General features: G+C 57.3%; 2 protein-coding genes across 3 annotated transcripts; both read left to right on the forward strand.

Moving 5' to 3' along the window:
* The first annotated feature begins 277 nt into the window (after positions 1-277).
* Positions 278-10054, forward strand: GAPDHS (glyceraldehyde-3-phosphate dehydrogenase, spermatogenic). Of its 2 annotated transcripts, none has more exons than XM_032841912.1 (11): positions 278-430; positions 2832-3018; positions 3727-3823; positions 3997-4103; positions 6863-6953; positions 7049-7167; positions 7529-7610; positions 8124-8275; positions 8432-8594; positions 9649-9746; positions 9830-10054. In XM_032841912.1, exons 1-11 carry the CDS (start codon positions 364-366, stop codon positions 9900-9902), a joined length of 1236 nt encoding a protein of 411 aa, XP_032697803.1. In that variant the 5' UTR covers positions 278-363; the 3' UTR covers positions 9903-10054. The 2 variants fall into 2 exon arrangements, with proteins under 2 accessions (XP_032697803.1, XP_032697804.1); XM_032841913.1 differs by having other exon boundaries at positions 2856-3018.
* A 168-nt stretch (positions 10055-10222) lies between these two features.
* On the forward strand, positions 10223-11986 carry TMEM147 (transmembrane protein 147). Its single transcript, XM_032841914.1, has 7 exons — positions 10223-10414; positions 10483-10552; positions 10994-11053; positions 11139-11275; positions 11413-11497; positions 11585-11706; positions 11787-11986. The coding sequence occupies exons 1-7, from the start codon at positions 10338-10340 to the stop codon at positions 11908-11910; spliced, it is 675 nt and encodes a 224-aa protein (XP_032697805.1). The 5' UTR covers positions 10223-10337; the 3' UTR covers positions 11911-11986.
* The last annotated feature ends 1655 nt before the right edge of the window (positions 11987-13641 follow it).

The following is a 13641-nucleotide window of genomic DNA, read 5'->3' on the forward strand; positions in this document are numbered from 1 at the left end:
GAAACCAGGAGCCCGGAGCAAGGCCTGGGCAGGGCTTTCCAGGCAAGAGAAAACAGCTAGGGTAGATAACTATCAAGAGGAGGGTCAAGGAGCAACACAGAGCCAAGGAGAAGGAAGGTAAGGGGGAGAGAAAAGGGCTTTGAAGCCCAGTGTAAAAAGCTGGATTCTATGCTGGACTCCGGGGGTGGCCTAGGGACCGTGGGGCTCGACATGCGCTCATCACGCGCTTCGCCCCCGCCTCTGTGACGTCATTCGGCACTGTGACGTCACGGCAAGAAGCTTCTGCCCCACTAGCCCGGGCGCCCCCTCACCGCAGTAACATCGCGGCGGTCCCCAGGAGCCTAGGTCATGAAACCTTAGACCATGTCGAAACGCGACATCGTCCTCACCAATGTCACCGTTGTCCAGCTGCTGCGACAGCCATGCCGGGGTGAGGGAGGCAACGGGGCGACCTCAGGGAAGGGGAGACAGGGCAGTCGGGAGCCCCTGCGGCGCTCGTGCCCACCTCGCTGTGTGCAGGAGGGAGGGGGCAGGAGGCCGGCTGCGGCGTCCCTTCCCTCCCGCTCTCCTGCCCCACCCTCCCTACCCCTGCCCTGCCAGTGGAGTGGTTTCTATAGCGATGGTGGCGGGCCAGGAAGAGGGTCCCCACCTGCCTCGGCGCCGCTAGCAAGCGGTGGAAGGGTGGAATCGGGGCCGGAGCCGCGCCTCCCTGCGCGCGTTTCTGGGGATGAACGCTCCCGTCGCCCAGCGCCAAAGGGCCGCTTGGGGTTTGGTGGGCTTTGTCCTCTTGGGCGCTAGCAACCTGCCGGGGCCGCGCCAAGCACTTTCCACGCGTGCGCGCACTGAAGCCTCACAACCCCCCCGGGGAGGCCAGTGTGTTTACTGTCGCCACTCACGGAGCGGCCACAGAGGTAAGAGGGCGCAAGTCGCCTCCCTAGGGCTCTCAGCACCGGAATAGCAAAGTTGACACTCAAGAGTCCCCTGCTTGCCCCCACTGGGCAGCCCTACCCATCCAGCCAGAGTTGCACGCACACACCAGCCGGATGAACCCAGGTGGGCCCGCAGGGCAACACGCATTCCCTCACTGCCTCCGCACTGGCGGCCCGGCTGGGGTGGGCGGGACGCCAGGGTCAGGGCGGTGGGAGGGACCCCCCAAGAAGCAGCGCCCGCCGGGACAGGTTCTCTGCTGCCGGCTTCGAACCTCCTCCCTGCTCAGCACTCGCTCTGTGACCTCGGGCCTCGATTTCCCCTCTATAAGGTGGTTTATAGTGCACGCCTTACAGCGCTCAGTGAGCTGGTGCACGCAAGTGCTCAGCACATTGCCTAGCCCGTGGCGGCGCCCAGAAAGTGTGAGCGTCATCCTAATTAGGAGAGCGCGCGCCCGTGTCCTTGTTTCACCTACCAGGTGACGCTTCATCACTGAAGCTCCTTCGGGCTCTTCCTTCCTAGTGCAGCAGCTTTCCTCCAGCCCAGGCACCCCACCCCTGGAGAGGAGGGGAGGAGAGGAAGCCTGGGGGAAGATGGGAGAGGAGAACCACCCGAATTTCTTTTGAAAGGTGGAGAGGAGTGGGCTCAGATTCCCACTCAATCCCATGGACAGATCTTTCCCTTTAGTGATCACGGAAGCAGAACCCCTAGGAATGCAAACATTCTAGGGTCACCAAAACCACAGGGTCATTGCCACAAATAAACACTCACAGTACCTTTAGGAACTGGTATTGCCATAGGAAACCCACAGCCCAGGCTCAGACCACATGGTGTGCAGCAGCCCCTAGAGGTCAGGGGGCCCCACAGGCCAGCTGGCCCGTGGCTTCCAGCCTACCTTCTCCCAGTGCCTTTGACTCTGGTGCCAAGAGCAAGGGCCACCTTCCTCCTCCAGCCCCACTCCAACCTCTTCTCGCTTCCTTTCCTCACAAATACTCTTGGTAGCAATTTCCTCCCTCTGTTGACGCCAGCACCTACTGGGTGGTAAGATCTTAGTCCTCACAGTAGCCCCCAGGCAGAAGGTCAGATGTGGCCCCAGCAAACAGGCCAGAGAGGTCATTAACTTGCTCAAGACTACACAGCTGGCAGGTGGCTGGGCAGGGCATGAGAGTCAGGCCTGATTCCCAGCTGGAAACCTCTGCGGACCCGACTGCTGCCTCCACATCTGCCCTCCTCTCCTCCTCATCGGCAGCCAGGCTCACACACATCCGAGCATGGGGATTTTCAAAACACAGTATGGGAGTGGGGGGGTGTGCATTTGCAGAGGTGGACACTGCGTGGGTTTCTAGCCGTTTCACCTCTATTTCCTACTCTGAGGATAAGAATCATCTGGAGTGCTTTTAGAACCAGGATTCCTGGACCTCTGAGTCAGATTTCCCTGGGAAGAGGCCTACCCTGGGGTTCTTATCATAACAGCTTGTGCTATGCTGAATTAGAGCAATTATCAGATGAGTTTGGGAAACGATCTTTGAAATACTCATGTAAGTGGACTCTTTGCTAGACACTCTCATAAGCATTACATGACCTCCCTTCATCATCAGAGTGACTCTCAGAAGTACCATCATCTTCCTTTTACAGAGGAGGAAACTGAGACACAGACCATATCACCCCAAGTAATTGTTAAAAAGACATGTGCACTGAGTTAGACTCTCTGGGGAAGGGGCCCTGGCATTGGTATTTTAAAGCAAGCCCACCCCCTGCTCATTGTATAGATCAGGTATTTGGGAAAATAGCTAGATGGTTAGCCGCCAGGGGCCAGGAGCAAGCAATGGGTTCTGGGGGGCCAAAATGGTTCATTCTCTCCCACCGTGATGGCGCAGCTCATTTCCCCATCCAACCCCCAACAGTGACCAGAGCACCACCCCCACCGGAGCCCAAGGTTGAAGCCGAGCCAGAGCCTCAGCCTGAAGCCGAGCCAGAGCCCCAGCCTGAGCCAGAGCCTGAGCCAGAGCCTGAGCCAGTCAAGGAGGAACCTCCACCTCCTCCACCTAAGAAGGTTTCTGTGGTTCAGAAGCTGACAGTGGGCATCAATGGGTGAGTTGGCCCCAGCCCAAGCCATGCCCGAAGTCTTAGGGCCCAGTCTTTCCTCTGGTTGCTGCCTGGGACATCTCCCCATTTCTCACCATCAGTGCCTGCCTTCTGCCCACCCTTAGGAAACACAGGGAAAAGGGCTCCACCCTCAGAGAGCTCACATTCCAGAGGGAAGACAGCAATGAAAGAAGGAACATGACAGTTCAGTGACGCATGTTGTGAACAGTGTGGAAGTCGGTTACATTGAGACTGGGGAGCGCAGCGGCAGCCAGCTCTGGGCTCAGTGCGCTAAGAAGTCGGTGTGTGGAGCAAGCAAGGGAGGAAGGGGAAGGGAGGTGGGAAGCTGGCAGGGGCCTGGCAGCCACGGTAAGCAGTCCAGATCTGGTTTTACTGATTGAGAGCCGTAGAGGTGTTCAGGCCAAGTGACATACCCTGACCTGAAGTTCTAGAGGATCCATCCAGCTACAAGGTCAGGAATGCGAGGGAGTGATGGATGGCTAGAGGAAGCAGGAAAAGCGGTTAAGAGCCTGGAGAGGACATCTGGGCAAGAGAGAACAGTGCCCACACTTTGCCTTCTTTCCCCAGACTGAGGAGTCCCACCCAGCCCCCTAGAGCGCACCTCCTCTATCATCCCTTTCTCTCCCATCCCCTCCTCTGCCTGCTGGCGGTGAGGATTCTGAGCACAACCCCACCAGCCTTGTCCTTGAACAGATTCGGACGCATCGGTCGCCTGGTGCTCCGCGCCTGCATGGAGAAGGATGTGAAGGTGGTGGCGGTGAACGATCCGTTCATTGACCCGGAATATATGGTGAGCAGCGGGCAAGGCAGAGACCCGGGAAAGGTGGGACAGGGGTGGGGAGGAGAGCTTCCTGGAAGGCTCCCAGATGCCATGTGGAACCTTCACCAAGGTAGGGACTCCCCAGGAATGCTCGCGCCTCCACCCTTGCCACCCAAGACTGGGAGCCGTCCTGTCCCCCGCAGGTGTACATGTTTAAATATGACTCCACCCATGGCCAGTACAAGGGGAGTGTGGAGTACAGGAATGGAAAGCTGGTGGTAGACAAGCAGGAGATCAGCGTCTTTCAGTGGTAAGCACAGCTGGATGGCGCCTACCTGCGGCATATTAATGCCGGGGCTGTGGGGGGGCCTGGAGTGGGATTCCAACCTCTCAGGTGGGCTCCAAAACCCCCCAAAATGTGTGTATGCATGCCTCTGGGTCCTGGGTCAGAGAGGGGTCTCAGAGAAGTCCCTGACCCCTAAAATGGTTAAAAAGCACTAATCTAGAAAGATAACCCACTCTACTCAAAATACTTCTTATTTAACACACATCTACATGTTTCCTCACAAGCGTGTCAGCTCAACTTCTGATTCTCCTTCAACCCCCAAAGCTAATCACCTCCCTCCCCAGGAAATGGCACGGCCATCTAGCCAACCCTTTCCACTCGGTTCCTACTCAGCAGCCACAGAGGTCTTTTACAAACGTCAAAGGACCCGGTGACTCCCTCACTCAAACCCTCCAATGGCTTCCCATCCCCCCACGAATAAAATCCCAGCTCCTACGGGAGGGCCCCAACACTATGCGCTGCCCCACTGCCTTTTCTCATCATCCCAACCATTCCAGCCGTCCACGCTTTTTTTTTTTTTTAAAGATTTCATTTGTGTATTTGATAGACAGAGATTACAAGTAGTCAGAGAGGCAGGCAGAGAGAGAGAGGAGGAAGCAGGTTCCCTGATGAGCAGAGAGCCCGATGCGGGGCTCCATCCCAGGACCCTGAGACCATGACCTGAGCCGAAGGCAGAACCTTTAACCCACTGAGCCACCCAGGCGCCCCCATACCCCGTCTTTCTACTGTGAATTAGCAGCCTCCGTGGGCCCTCCACGGCATGAGATTTTCCCTTTGCTCTGGCTTCGTGCACCGGCCCTGGGGTGCAGCCTCTCCCAGCCTCGGGGCTTGTACCTGCGGGCAGGAGAGCTTATGCTGATGTCCTCAGCCCCTGGGTGTGGGAGTGGGAGGGTGGGTGGAGGCAGGGACTGGAGACTTGGTGCCCATGAGAAGCTGCCCGACCCAACTTTGAAATCTTAACACCAAACACAGTTCCAGCAGAGGAGTCGCTGTCCAGCCATCCCGTGTCCTTTCCTTACTCGGCCTGGCACTGCTGCCACGCAGGGCACTTTCCCTGTCTTCCTGGTCCCCACACAGCTGTCCCCTCAAACAGCACCAGGTGCTGCCCTCTCTGGTGACTCCAGCAGCGTTTCCCATCTGCCCCACTCAGCCCCTAGGCCATGTTCTCTGGGCACTTGGCACAAGCCAGGTTGCTTGCATGCTTTACTCCCACCTCACCCCTTCCTAGTTGGGTGACTTTGGGCAAGAGATTGAACTTGTCCTAGCCTGTTTCATAGGGCATCTGATGGGCATGATGATCACAGCCTGCAGAGGAGCAGGGAGCACAGTTGGAGGTAAAAGGTGTGTGGGGACACCAGGAAGGGCATCTCCCGGCAAAGCCACAGCCTCATCGCCAGGAGGGCCCCCTCCTTGCTTCACGTCTCCATCACAGACACAGGCCGTGACTCTGGGTAGACTCTACTTCCTTAAGAATGAATGAACACAATCTTCAAACCAGCCAGCCCTCTGGGCAGAAGGGCAGGGCCCAGGACAATCTAGACAAGGGGCTGGGGTCTTCTGGGGCGTCAGCTTCTCCCCTCCTCCCTGCCCTGGGGCTGGCTGGCTCTGAGAAATGCCAGGCTTGGTACTTACTCCTCAGGTCACCAGGGTTCAAGGGGTCAATACAGGTAAGAGCACTTAGAACATGAGCACGCGGCAGGTGATCAGTAAACATGTAGAATGGTTAACAAAACCCACAAACGTTGATTGAAACCCGCCAGGCTGTGGCGTAGAGTGGTCTAGAGGACAAGACAGATGTTAACAAATCATCACAGAAGAAAACACCACTGTTGGGATAAGCCCTGTGAGGGGGAGAAACCAGTATACGGTTTCTTTATTCAACGCTTTTTGGCTAAAGCCAAGTAGAAAACGGCAACATCTAGTAGATGTTTAATGTTTCAAATACAAACATTTGATATCGAGTAGAAATGTGATCTTCTCAAACAGGAAACAAAATTTTTTTTTTTTTTTAAGATTGATTTATTTGAGAGAGAGAAAGCAGGAGGTAGGGAGAAAGAAATCCAAGTAGACTCTAGGCTGAGAGGGAGCCCGGCACAGGGTTCCATCCATGATCCCAAGATCCCAACCAAGAATTGACCACCCAGGTGGCCCTCCTTTCCCTTTCTAATGTAAACCACTAGCCACTGCTGGCCCTGGGGCTGCCTCAGGCTTCAGTCCTCCCCCCAGAGCTGTTCTCCGGGATGCAGTGTGTCTTCAGAGAGCTGCCCAGCCTCTGGCAGCGGGAGCCATGTGGTAAGGAGGGGCAAGGAGGGCCGTGGGGAGGTTGCCAGGGCCAGGTATCAGAAGCAGCCAGCCGGCCTCACCTTCCTGGGGTGCATTCTGGGCAGCACGGGAGGAATGGGCCTGAGCTGGCTGGGAGCAGTCTGGATGGTTCCCCCTTGAGGGGTTGAGGCCTGAGTTAGGAAGGTGGCAGCTGGTCCCCAGGCACAGCAGGGATGGTCAAGAAAACTGGCCTGCAAGGTGGAGTCAGTGATGGAAGGGGAGCCCAGCAGGGTGGACCGCATCGGGACAGTGAGGATGTTGGGCTTGGGGGGAAGAGATGGTTGCAGGCCAAGCAGGAAGGCGTCCGGCACAGTGAAGGCCTCTGGCACAGTGAAGGCCACAACTGCAAAGGCCAGGGCATGCAGAAAGAGACTGACTTAGACACCACCACCCCTCCACAGCATGCAGCCCCGAGACATTCCCTGGAAGTCTGTCGGGAACCCCTTTGTGGTGGAGTCCACAGGCGTGTACCTGTCCTTAGAGGAAGCTTCAGTAAGTTGGGGACAGGTGCCCAGGGCTGGGCAGTGGGAGGGGGCGTGGAGGTGGTGCTCAAAGGGCCTCCCCTGACACCTGTGCTGCTCCTCTAGGACCACATCGACGCAGGTGCCACACGTGTGGTCATCTCTGCACCCTCACCCAACGCGCCCATATTTGTCATGGGGGTAAATGAGAAGGACTATGATCCTGGCTCCATGAAAGTTGTCAGGTAACAGGCAGCCAACATTCTCAAGAGTGTGGGTGGCACCCAGAAGACATGCCAGCCTCACCCTCTTCACCCCCACCCGCAGTCGACCCCTGGGGCTGTCTTCACACCTCCCTTCCCAAAGCCTTAATGCCATCATGCTAACATTTTCCTGAAACTGGCTGTTAGAACAGCAGGACTCCTGGAGAACATGCTTGGGGAGCCTCCCAAACCATACCTCTGGGGCACCCCCATTGACCCCTCTCATCCCTATCCTGACTTCCACAAAACCAGGCCCCTGTGCATCAGCCAGGAGGGAGGGGAGGGTGCAGGGCTGGCTCTGTGACTCCCCTCACGGTGCCCTCTCACACCCGCGCCCTTTCAGCAATGCCTCCTGCACCACCAACTGCCTGGCCCCCCTTGCCAAGGTCATCCATGAGCAATTCGGGATCGTGGAAGGGCTGATGGTGAGTTGGGGAGAGGGCCTGAGGCAGGAGGGGTGGCAGAAAAACTCTACCTCTTCTTCCCAGTACTGCTTAGTGTGTGGGGTGAACAGGGAGAGATAGTTTTGGGAGGAAGTGGTGAAGTCTCTTAAAACATCAGGCAACTTGGGATGCCTGGGTGGCTCAGTTGGTTAAGCAGCTGCCTTCGGCTCGGGTCATAATCCCAGCGTCCTCGGATCGAGTCCCACATCCGGCTCCTTGCTTGGCAGGGAGCCTGCTTCTCCCTCTGCCTCCATCTGCCAGTGCTCGCTCGCTCTCTCTCTCTGACAAATAAATAAAATCTTTAAAAAAAAAAACAAACAAACAAACACCGGGCAACTTGCAGACAAGGCTGGACCCTGGCCTGCACATGGCCCTCTTGTGGTCTGTGGGGATGGTCCCACCAGCCTCCACACCTGGGTCACCACCTCAGGCCTGAGAAAAAGAGGCAGGGGAGCTTAGGAGGAAGGGCTCAACTCGGCTTTCTTCTTCCCCAAGACCACAGTTCATTCCTACACTGCCACCCAGAAGACGGTGGACGGGCCATCAAAGAAGTCCTGGCGAGATGGGCGGGGTGCCCATCAGAACATCATCCCAGCCTCCACAGGGGCTGCCAAGGCTGTAGGCAAAGTCATCCCAGACCTCAAAGGGTATGAGGGCAGAAAGCTGCAACCAGGGTTGGGGGTACACCCCAGGAGGACAGGACTGGCTATCCCTGAAGTGTCTGTTGAGGGGAAAGTAGAGACGATGTGGGATGGATGGAAAGGTCCTGGGTTGACTCCCATCTCTAATGTGGGATTCTCCAGGAAGCTGACAGGAATGGCATTCCGGGTGCCAACCCCAGATGTATCTGTTGTGGACCTGACTTGCCGCCTGGCCCAGCCTACCTCGTATGAGGCCATCAAAGACGCCATAAAAGCAGCAGCCAAGGGGCCTATGGTGGGCATCCTCGCCTACACTGAGGATGAGGTAGGGGCTGAGGAGGGGGGACACTGGGAGGAGCCCTCTGAGGAGAAAATGTGATTTTCCACTTTCCAAAGAGCTGCTACAATGTATCAAGACAGGGACTGTAGGGCTGGGAAGGTCTGCTCTTGCTGCCTCAGGGTCTTTGCACTTGCTGTTGCTTTGGACTGGGTAGCTTTTCTTCCAGGTGGCCACATAGTCTGCCCTTACCTCCTCCAAGTCTCTACTTCAATCCCTGTCCTCAGTAAGATAGTCTCTTTCTGGCCCTTTCCCTACCTGAAATCTCATTTCATAGTCACTGTTGGCCCTGCTAGCATGTGCACAAGAAAGCAGGGACTTTGGGACTCCGTGGCTCCAGCCATCATCCCAGGGTCGGGCACCCCAGCAGGTGCTCAATGTGAGCTTAGTGAACAAGACAGTGGCTCCTCTTTTTCAACACTTGTTCAGGGCAGGCCATGGCCAGGGGCCTTCCCTGTGAAGAAAGGATGTCACCGTGCATTTGCTGGCAGCCATGCCATCCCTGTACCTCCACCTCTGGTGCTGTCTCAGCTTTAACTCCTACAGCTCCCCTCTCACACAGCCACCAGGATCTCTGGTTTTAAGGAAAGCAGATCACATCCTCCTGCTGCTGACAACTTTCCTCTGGGGCCTTACACCACATCACTAGGGCCAAACCCTCAGAGCCTCTGTGCTGTAGCTCCTTCCACCTCAGCCACTGCGGAGGGCCGAGGTGATTAGATCCTCCTAGACATCCAGACCCAGCCTCCCCGTGTGCCCTCAGAGAGGGCCTCTATGCTGGCCCCCCATAACGGTGAAGGCCTGCATCACTGCCGGGAAGTGATGTGTACCGGTGCAGCAACAGGGGGTCTGTGGTCTTCGTCCTCTGGCTGCAGACAAAGCCCCCGTGCCTTCCTCTCACCATCCCCAGAACCTGGGCACAGCAGGGCTCCACCAGATTTTGTAGGTGAAGGGATGGCCCATGTACCTAAGAGTCAGAGCCTGGGCTCCTGGAAGGCCTTGCTCTGCGACCCACACTTATCTTTGAAATTCGGACGCCCAGGTCGTCTCCACGGACTTTGTGGGCAACACCCACTCGTCCATCTTCGACGCTAAGGCCGGCATCGCGCTCAACGACAACTTCGTGAAGCTAATTTCCTGGTGAGGGGAGAGGAATCCCGGGGCGTGGGGGGCGGACCAGGAGCGGTCGGGAGGGATGACCAACCCGGCTCCTCCCTCCCCAGGTACGACAACGAATACGGGTACAGCCACCGGGTGGTGGATCTCCTCCGCTATATGTTCAGCCGCAACAAGTGAAGCAGGATGGCCCTTCCTCCGCTTCCCCGGGTTCCGGACCCTGGAACCCTTACCTCCCGTTCCCGCTCTCGCCTCCTCGGGGGAAGGAGGGCGCCCCGCTGTAGAAATAAAAACGCAGAGTGTCACAGCCGCACTCCTGTCCCTGCGCCGGTCACTACGGGGTCACGGCACGCCCAGCATTTAACCGCGCTCCACCTGCGCCCGCCGGCCACCGCGCCCCACCTCCGAGCCTAGCTCCGCGCGGGCGCACTGGGGCTCCGCAGGCTCCGGGGGCCGGCCGCGGGCCGTGACGTCAGTGCGCCGGCGCCACCGGCCTCCGGCTCCCAGAAGGCCGCGCGGGTCGCGGCGGAGGCAGGTGGGCGGCGGGCCCGGGCTCGGGCGCCAGGCAGGCCGAGGCAGAGCCCCGCGGTCCGGCGGGCCCGGGCGGCCGGCGCCATGACCCTGTTCCACTTCGGGAACTGCTTCGCCCTGGCGTACTTCCCTTACTTCATCACCTACAAGTGCAGCGGCCTGTGAGTGCGGGGCGTCCGCGGGCGGGAGGGCGCGGGCCTGGGCTAAGCCTCACCGCCCGCTCCTGCAGGTCTGAGTACAACGCCTTCTGGAAGTGCGTGCAGGCCGGGGTCACCTACCTCTTCGTGCAGCTGTGCAAGGTGAGGACGCCTGGGTCCCCCCGAAAATAGCCTGGAAGACGTGCTCCGGAAGGGGTGGGACTGGGGAGAGGTCCCCGAGCAACTTTTGTATAGCACCTTAGTAAAATGGAGAAAACTAAGTTGTGTGGTGGAGCGTTTTGTACTTTTAGGGAGCGCGAAGGAACCCCAGGGTCCACTCGGTGCTGCTAACACTGCTGGGGTAGCTAGCCCTGGCACCTGCATGCCTTACCCGATGGCCTGGGATCACCACAAAACCCAAACTTGAGACCCCTATCCTCTGTCTCCCCTGATCCTGTAATCTCGTCCCCCTTCTGGTGGTGTCTCTCCACAAGGTTCCCCTAAACCTCAGGGTCTTACCCTCCACATCCACACTGATTTCCTACGTATTCCACTTGGTTTATTCTCTTCCCCTGCAGTGATCTCTCTGTTTGCTGTTCTCAGATGCTGTTCCTGGCCACTTTTTTCCCCACCTGGGAAGGCGGCATCTATGACTTCATTGGGGTGAGTGGGGCAAGGGAGGGGGAGGGAGTGCAGGAGTGGGGCCCCCTGGCACCTGTGCTCACTCAAACCTCAACCTGACCCACAGGAGTTCATGAAGGCCAGCGTGGATGTGGCAGACCTGATAGGCCTAAACCTTGTCATGTCCCGGAATGCAGGCAAGGGGGAGTACAAGATCATGGTTGCTGCCCTGGGCTGGGCCACCGCCGAGCTCATTATGTCCCGGTGTGTGCAGCAGCCTGGAGCCCAGAATCCTGAGAAAAGACACCTGGGTTCTAGGGAGGTGCTGGAGGGCGGGGGCTCAGATTCTGAGTGCTAAGGGTGTTTGGATGCTGGAGAATCCTTCCCTTTGCCTTCCTCAGCTGCATCCCCCTCTGGGTTGGAGCCCGGGGCATTGAGTTTGATTGGAAGTACATCCAGATGAGCATTGACTCCAACATCAGTCTGGTACGAAGTCCCGCTCTCCCACACACCTCCTTGCCAGTGGCTGTGCCCTCCCTCGAGGCCTGGCCCTGATTTCCTGCCTCCCTGCAGGTCCATTATATCGTCGCATCTGCCCAGGTCTGGATGATAACACGCTATGACCTCTACCACACTTTTCGGCCCGCGGTACTCCTACTGATGTTCCTTAGCGTCTACAAGGCCTTTGTCATGGAGTGAGCTGCATGGGGTTTGAGGTTGGGTCCCAGTGGGGGTGGATTATCTGTTCTCCTCTCATGATGATGTTTCCCCACAGGACCTTCGTCCACCTCTGTTCCCTGGGCAGCTGGACAGCACTGCTGGCCCGGGCAGTAGTGACGGGGCTGCTGGCCCTCAGCACCCTGGCCCTCTATGTCGCCGTTGTCAACGTGCACTCCTAGGCTTGGTGCCCCAGGCATTCACATACCCTTTCTCTGCCTCCAGGTTTCAGTGAAGTAAACCATATTTGGAACGTTGTTTCTGCCTTCATCTCTGTCTCTAGAACGGTCTACCAGTACCACGCTCATTGGGTTCTAGAGGCCCTTGTTCTGGCTTTGATGCCAGGTAGACAGGCTGGAAACTGACCAACACTAGCTTGTTCTGTGTTCTGTAGCGGTTCCCCAGCTCCTTGTTTTCCCCGGATAGAAGGGCTTAGAGTAGAGAGATCATCTTTGAGCAGCTGCAGAGACCAGGGCCCTGGGGCAACAGGTGATAGAAGGGAGCCAGAATCCAGGAATACAGTTCTTGGAGGTTTTTCCTGTCAGCCTTAATGTGGCCCTTCCCTGGCTGCTTTCCTCCGGGGCTCTCAGTCCTGCTCTCCTCTTCTGATCCACCCTTCATATGGCAGCCAAAGAGATCTGTCTGAAATCCCAGTTTTATTAGTGAGCCTCCTTGTCTGCAACCATCTGAGACTCCCCATTGCACACTGAACAGTCCAGCCACCTGCACACTCGGGTTTGCTCTTGAGAGCAGACATCCATGATTCCAAGCTCTTCCATGCTTTGGGTCTGTAGCCCTCCCATCCAGTCCTGGCTGGAGTCTCCTCAGGGTGGGGTATAGACACCACTGCAGCCCACTAGCACGGTAGCTGAGCCCACCAACTTGGATATTGTCCCAGATGTTGCCCTCCCTACCTCTTGTTTCACAAACTCTTTGGGAGCTTCTCAGGTGCAATCAGAAACTGCCCCCATTAGGCAGAGGGCAGAGAGGAGAAAGGCGGCCACTCCAGGTTGGTAGGTGGCGGGTTTAAGAAGCAAGGGAACTTTTCAAGGCTTTTCTTTGGGTTGCAAGACACCTAGATCTCTGCACCCACCTTCCAAATTTTATAAAAGTTTAGATCGGGGCCTTAACTGGGTTCAGTCACATACACCATCTAGTACCGCATCGCTATCTCAAGCCCATGTCCAGCATCAGGGAGGGGCAGTTGAGAATGCACATTCCCAGGACTGAGGGGGTGAGGGGCCTCCCAGCTCACAGGTCAACCTGTCACGTTCATAGGCTCTCCAGCTCCAGTATCACCCCAGCCTTTCCCTAGTGGAGCCAGCTGCCTGCCCCATTCCCTCCCCCTCCCTGAGGGACACGGGTTGGAAGCAGGGCTTTGAATGTCATGTTTATGCTTACCCAGGAAGGAGCTCCCCAGCCCGATGGATCTCCCAAGTCATATGCAATAGGGCAAGTGCCTGCTCCCTCCATCCCTCTGGCTGTCAGGTCCTGCCACACTGTTGCTTAACCCCTGGCTAGGAAGGCACAGAGCACAGCTGTGCTGTGAGTCTTGGTGTGTTCAGAGGGAGCGTTTGCCCTCAGGTGGGGCAGCCACCACCTAGCCCTGCACCCTTATCCTTGTGTCCCAGAGAAGTGGTCCACAGGTGTCCGGGGTGGGGAGGTGAGCAATTGAATGGTCATGGAGAATATGGGCACTCCCCCAGCCCAGTGGGGTGGGCCTGTGATAGGATTGCGCTCCCACACCTACCTCCCATCCCCTGCCTAGCCTCGGACCAGTATGGGGACAAGTGAAGGTTTCAGAAATCACTTCAACTCTTTGCTGAGCAGGGACTCTGATTCGGAGCCCCTGTTGGTGGCTAACTGTGCGCAATAATCCCAACTTACGTGGGGCTTGGAGAGACCAGAGCAGC

The sequence above is a fragment of the Lontra canadensis genome, unplaced genomic scaffold, assembly GCF_010015895.1.
Source record: "Lontra canadensis isolate GAN:19392208 unplaced genomic scaffold, GSC_riverotter_1.0 scaffold125, whole genome shotgun sequence".
Taxonomy (NCBI): domain Eukaryota; kingdom Metazoa; phylum Chordata; class Mammalia; order Carnivora; family Mustelidae; genus Lontra; species Lontra canadensis.

Bases quoted from the DNA above. Each gene is read 5' to 3' on its own strand.
- GAPDHS (XM_032841912.1), top strand. From the start codon at position 364: ATGTCGAAACGCGACATCGTCCTCACCAATGTCACCGTTGTCCAGCTG. The intron at 7,611-8,123 runs GTGAGTTGGGGA...TTCTTCCCCAAG, and splicing joins GGATCGTGGAAGGGCTGATG to ACCACAGTTCATTCCTACAC. The intron at 9,747-9,829 runs GTGAGGGGAGAG...CTCCCTCCCCAG, and splicing joins TTCGTGAAGCTAATTTCCTG to GTACGACAACGAATACGGGT.
- TMEM147 (XM_032841914.1), top strand. From the start codon at position 10,338: ATGACCCTGTTCCACTTCGGGAACTGCTTCGCCCTGGCGTACTTCCCT. The intron at 11,054-11,138 runs GTGAGTGGGGCA...CCTGACCCACAG, and splicing joins GCATCTATGACTTCATTGGG to GAGTTCATGAAGGCCAGCGT. The intron at 11,707-11,786 runs GTGAGCTGCATG...GTTTCCCCACAG, and splicing joins TACAAGGCCTTTGTCATGGA to GACCTTCGTCCACCTCTGTT.